The 6,000-nt window shown below is 47.7% G+C and overlaps 1 protein-coding gene across 2 annotated transcripts; it reads left to right on the forward strand.

The window, feature by feature from the left end:
- The first annotated feature begins 1,352 nt into the window (after positions 1-1,352).
- Positions 1,353-4,660, forward strand: LOC133920502 (sucrose transport protein SUT5-like). Of its 2 annotated transcripts, XM_062365118.1 has the most exons (12): positions 1,353-1,677; positions 1,784-1,849; positions 2,118-2,216; positions 2,325-2,389; positions 2,480-2,564; positions 2,658-2,691; positions 2,791-2,893; positions 2,991-3,066; positions 3,151-3,333; positions 3,424-3,804; positions 3,898-4,005; positions 4,105-4,660. In XM_062365118.1, exons 1-12 carry the CDS (start codon positions 1,468-1,470, stop codon positions 4,273-4,275), a joined length of 1,581 nt encoding a protein of 526 aa, XP_062221102.1. In that variant the 5' UTR covers positions 1,353-1,467; the 3' UTR covers positions 4,276-4,660. The 2 variants fall into 2 exon arrangements, with proteins under 2 accessions (XP_062221102.1, XP_062221101.1); XM_062365117.1 differs by having other exon boundaries at positions 2,658-2,893.
- Positions 4,661-6,000: the final 1,340 nt, after the last annotated feature.

Genomic DNA, 6,000 nt, shown 5'->3' on the forward strand with positions numbered 1-6,000 from the left:
CAAAGTTACTGGTGACATGGTCACACAACTTCTATATAGATTGGTCAAACTATATTGGAAACTAGCTATTCAATTCCTAAACGCTTACCATATAAATTCCATGTGTTTCGAGCCTGCCTAACACTCATTACCATAAGGAGCAGGCACACTCCATTTCATGTGAAAATGAATTTGAATATAAGGCCGCTTTTACGTACGTTGAGATTCATTTGTTTCTAGCTTGCCAACCCACATAGGCGCCGTTGCTTCATTAGGCATACCCATTTTATTCTGGTGAAAATAATTTTCTAGATTAAATAAATCCAAATTCACACCTGCTAATTTCCATCTGTTTCCATCTTGCCAAGTCTCATAGCCGTCAGGTATACACACTCTAATTTATTTCTATGAAAATAAATTCCAAGACCAATTCTCACATTGGCGATTAGCTGGCATGTCAAATAGAGAAGCTCACACAAGTGAAGGATATTGGAAACTAGTTATTCAAATACTAAACGCTTACCATCTAAATCCATATGTTTCCATCCTGTCTAACACTAATCACCATAAGAGCATGCCCATTTCGTTAGTGTGAAAATGAATTCGAAGATAACACAGATCTTACACATGTCGAATTCCATTTGTTTCGAGCTAGCCAAACCACATAGCTATTGCCCGACTATGCATGTACATTTCATTCCAATAAAAATAAAAGATATGATAAATTCAAACTCACACTTGCTAATTTCCATCCGTTTCCACCTTGCCAAATCTCATAGCCGTTAGGCATACGCACTTTATTCATGTGAAAATATTTTACTAACAAGATCAAATTAAATTCACATACGTCAAATTTCACCCGTCTCGAGCCAGCGTAACCCTTAGATACACACATTCTATTCTTATGAAAATAAGTTTATAAATAAGATAAATCAAATTAAATTTACTCGCAATCTCACACTAATTTTCACCTATTTCCACCCTTGTCGGACCTTCATGGTGTCAAGCATTCACGCTCCACTATGTGAAAAATTAATTTGAAGACCAATTTATACATTAGCAATTAGTTGACATACCAAATATAGATAGTATAGTAATAATCTACTTCATTTAATCAGATCATACCCTTTTCTACCTATAATTTGAACGGTAGATACATACCCTGCCAGCCTGGCAAAATCTCCTTACCAAGAAACAGATTAAGGATCGGATAACCTTCTCTTGAACAGATAAAACCATCCGTCGTGTTGTCTCACTGCCGGTGGGCCACCCGCCATAAACCACCCCGCGTCGGCCACCCCCGCGCCCCGCCTTTAAAACCCCCCCCTCTCCCAGCCTTCGCTTTCGCCATCCCATCCGTGATCATTGTTGCCCGTCTCCATCACCATCCATCGTTCTCTCTCTCTCTCTCTCTCTCTCTCTCTCCCTCCCCCTCCCTCCCCGGCGACCAATCCGCGTGCCTGTCTGTCTCCTGCTCGAGCTGCAGCGATGGAGGACGGCAGGGGTGACAGCAAGGAGGCGGCCAGGCGCATCGAGTGGACTACCATGAACTTGGAGAACGGCGGCGAGAGGGGCGTTGGCAATGGCAATGGCCGGAAGCCGATGAACATCTTCCGGCTCTTCTTGGCCTGCATGGTCTCCGGCGGCATCCAGTATGGCTGGGCGCTGCAACTTTCCCTCCTCTCGCCCTACTCTCAGGTATCATCTGTTTCCTTTCGTCTCGTCGAGCTTTTTGTACACGTTCATGTCGTCCTTTTGGTATACTTCATTTTCTCTGATACGGTTTGATCTTTGTTGTCCCCAGACTCTTGGGATTTCGCACAGCTACGTTTCCCTGACATGGATCTGCGGGCCTATTGCTGGATTTGTGGTAGGTGTTAAATTTCGTACGATTTGATCTTATCTTCTTTTTTTTGAGAAAAAATTAGTCTTATCTTAAAGATCTTCTAAAAAATATGTACGTGTGAAACGAGTCAGTTAGGATATACTATTTCTATCTTTATGTACTAGCATTCAGGTTTAACCAGAGGATATTTTGAATAGATAAGACAGAAATAAATTGTTACGTGATCCGTTTTCATGCGTGCATTTACCTTTGTCCTCCTCCAAGCCCGGGATTAATGTGTGATCTTTGGCAGGTGCAACCCATCGTCGGTTACTACAGCGACCGATGCACCTCGACGATCGGGCGGCGGCGGCCCTTCATCCTTGCTGGATGCCTCATCATCTGCATCTCTGTAAGCTCATCGAACGAGCAACCAACTCAGCATTTCCTTCACTTTCTACTAATAATATCTTCTCATGTTTTCACGTGATGGCTAACTGATATCGGCGCTCCGATCCAGGTGATGCTCATCGGCTTCTCGGCGGACATCGGGCGGCACCTCGGCGACACCAAGGAGCACTGCAGGTCTGCTGCGTCTCTGAATTCTCGAGCCTTTCCTCTCTGGAATTAATGATAATGCACACGGATAACGAGCGAGTTCCTCTGTGACTGCAGCACGTTCACCGGCTCCCGCTGGGCCGCCGCCGCCGTGTACATTGTTGGCTTCTGGTTCCTCGACTTCGCCAACAACACCGTCCAGGTAGGATTCTGTTTGCCCAACACGGACGGAAAGTTCAAGCACGATGTATGAATTTGCCTGCGGTTTAATTTGGTGAACCTGTCTGTGTTTTAGGGACCGGCTCGCGCGATGATGGCCGACCTATCCGGTGAGCGAAATCATCTCATCCATCTACTTCTGATGTTCGAACTTGATCGCGTACGTGCAAGATTAAAATTGGTGATGCTTAACGTTTTGTGCAATGCAGCTGGGCAGCACGGCCCTAACGTTGGCCAGGCGATCTTCTCCCTGTGGATGGCTCTCGGCAGCGTCCTCGGCTACTTGTCCGGCGCCAACGCAAAATGGCACGAGTACGCCCTCAAGATCCACACCCCAATCTCTTCAAATCCATTCTCTCCGGTTATTTTTGTGATCGACTGACATATGCTCGTGACGCCGCTTGATTAGGTGGTTCCCTTGGCTCAAAACCGCGGCGTGCTGCGACGCTTGCGCCAACCTTAAGGGCGCCTTCCTGACTGCAGTCGTGAGTGCTCCGGTCGTAGGATGATGCATGGCTTGTCCCAGCCGTGAACGATTTTGATATATTGTCCGTATGTTGTTTGGTCAGGTCCTCATTATCATCAGCATGGCGGTGACCATGTCCCTCGCCGCCGAGGAGCGGCTCAACAAGGACGACGTCGACGCCTCCTCCGGCGGCGGGTGCTGCTCCGCGTTCGCCGACCTCTTCAAGAGCCTCAAGAACCTGCCTCCCTCCATGTTCAAAGTGCTCGCCGTCACGGCCGTCACCTGGGTACGCACGCGCATCCATCCCCACTTGTACATCTTTTCGTTCACTCGTCGACTCTGTCTCTGACATGGCTCTGGACCGATTTGATTGCAGCTCTCGTGGTTCCCGTTCTTCCAGTACAACACCGACTGGATGGGCCGGGAGATCTACCACGGCTTGCCGCAGGGCACGGGCGGCAAGGCCGACACATTTAACGCAGGCGTCCGCGAGGGCGCCGTCGGCCTCCTCTTCTGCTCCATCGCGCTCGGAGTCACCTCCTTCCTGATCCCCAAGCTGTGCCGGAAGCTCACGTCCAGGGTCGTCTGGGCCATCAGCAACCTGCTGGTGTTCGTCTTCCTGACGGTGATGGTCGTCGTCGGCATGGTCTCCATGAAGGGCTACAAGGCCTCTCTCACCGCTGGCCTCACCGGGCCCGATCCCACCCTCAAGGGCATCGCGCTCGCCGTCTTCGCGCTCATCGGCATTCCCCAGGCCGTAAGTTGATTCACATCGTTGTTTCCGGTTCGCTTGACCGTGCTGTTTTATCTGCTTGCTTACTGTTCATGTCGAATTTTTGCTTGCTTGCAGGTGCTGTTCAGTGTCCCATGGGCCGTCGCGTCCGAGGTCGCCGCCGAGGAGGGCGGAGGCCAAGGCCTCACCATTGGCGTCCTCAACATCGCCATCGTCGTTCCACAGGTAAAAAATCGTTCTTGATAATCGACTAGTGATGCTCTCTACCGCTTTGTCATTCTTTTCGCAGTAAAGATTCTTGACTCCGAGTTCCTCCTCGTTCAGCTGGTGATCGCGCTCACCGCCGGCCCAATCGACGGAGCCTTCAACAAGGGCAACACGCCGGCCTTCGGCATCGGCGCCGCCTTTGCTGTGATCTGCGCGGTCCTGGCGCTCGTCCTGCTCCCAAAAACGAGAGGCATGTCCAGCGCCGCCGTCATGGCGGGCGGGCACTGAGCTCGCACCGAGACCGCAGCGGGATGAGAGGCAGGAACTCGATTACATGATCCGGCCTCTGCTTCTTGCCGCACGCAAATTAAACAACAATCATTAGGAGAGAGAACAAACTGATGCTACCAGGTGTTCGGGGTTGGTTGTTGTCAAATCCCTGAGTCTTGTCTGGCTTGTTCATATGTGATGTTGCGCTGCAGACTTGCATCTCATAATTTCGACATTTACTTATGTATTTTTTATATCACAGCAGTAGAGGACAGGAGAGATCTTTCCTGGTTGCAATGTTTAGCACACCAGGAAACCTCAAATGTTCAAGATGAACACTAGTTCTCTCTCTCTCTCTCTGCTGTAATGAGTAGAACTTATCAATGAAATACATTTGAATGGCACGAGCATCTATATTTTCTTACTGGCTTATCCTTCAGTTAAATCTCCAACAATCTCAAATTATGTTTAGAAAGACTTGCAAGAAACAAAATTCTGGATGGGCAAAATCTCTACCCAGCCATTGTTGACACTGTGAAACCTAATCGACCTGAGGCAAGACACAGAGTCCCAGGCCACACGCTAGCCATCTCCATCTACATGTACGTGATCGGAAAGATTGCAGTTGCAGTGCATCCATCGGAGTCAAATGTAGCACTGCTTCCTGCAACGGGCAATGCAAGCCATGTGTCTCACCCAGCGAGATGGTTACGTTTCCTTTTCAACTCCAACCCACTCCTGCTGATAAACAAGCGTGGCTCGGAAGAACATGCAGGTTGTTGAAGTCAGGAAGTAGAAGCGCTCCTGTCCTTACTGCGAACCCTGGACGGATTTCCATCGGTGACATTGCGATTGCGGCAAAGTTTTGGCAACGGCCAGCTGATTCCTACTGCCAAACTCTCAGCATTTGGTCTGTTACCTCGCCGAATATATTGTTCTGTGATCGATCAGTTTCGTGGGAGGATTGTTTGAGAAAAACTAGATTAATGGGAGGACGGTTAATTTCAGCTGTCATTTACTGTGGACGATATTATTAGACAGAGAGATATGGTAGCTGTTAATTCGCGGATTACAGGTTCGATGATGCGTTAAATTTGCTGGCAAAGGAATAAGATTGCGTTACGCTCGTCCATTCTTGACAGGCTTTAATATACGTTGATTCACTGCTAAATCAGCAATATATCCTATTTTAGATTCGAGAAACGGTTCGTAGCATCCATTGGAATCTGAGAAGCAGTAACTCTTCAATGTCAACAAGGTACTGTATGTAATGCAGAATGTTGACAGCTGCGGTACAGAAGTTTTACAGTCAATTGTTCATTGTCGCATGAATGAGTAAAAAAAAAAAAAACCCGTTCCAAACGAGTCCAGGCCATGATATGGTAAGGTTCATTGTTAAAGCTCCCCCAGGTCATTTGGTCGGTCCTTCTTGATTCCTCATACTATAAATAGTGGCAGAACTTAGATCGAAATTAGAGAGCTTAGATCCCTTATTAAAGAAGTATCGGTCATTCCTGATTCCATTAGACCGAAGTCAGCAAGTAGAAGCGCTCCTGTCCTTACTGCGAACCCTGGACGGATTTCCATCGGTGACATTGCAATTGCGGCAAAGTTTTGGCAATGGCCAGCTGATTCTTGACAAACTAAGTTAAAATATGTCTTAATTTATTTATGATGAGTAAGTGATATTGATATTTATTTAGCGTGATGATCTTTATTTTTGCATGAGCTTTGACTTGATTT

This window comes from Phragmites australis, chromosome 6 (genome assembly GCF_958298935.1).
Source record: "Phragmites australis chromosome 6, lpPhrAust1.1, whole genome shotgun sequence".
NCBI classification, from domain to species: Eukaryota; Viridiplantae; Streptophyta; class Magnoliopsida; order Poales; family Poaceae; genus Phragmites; species Phragmites australis.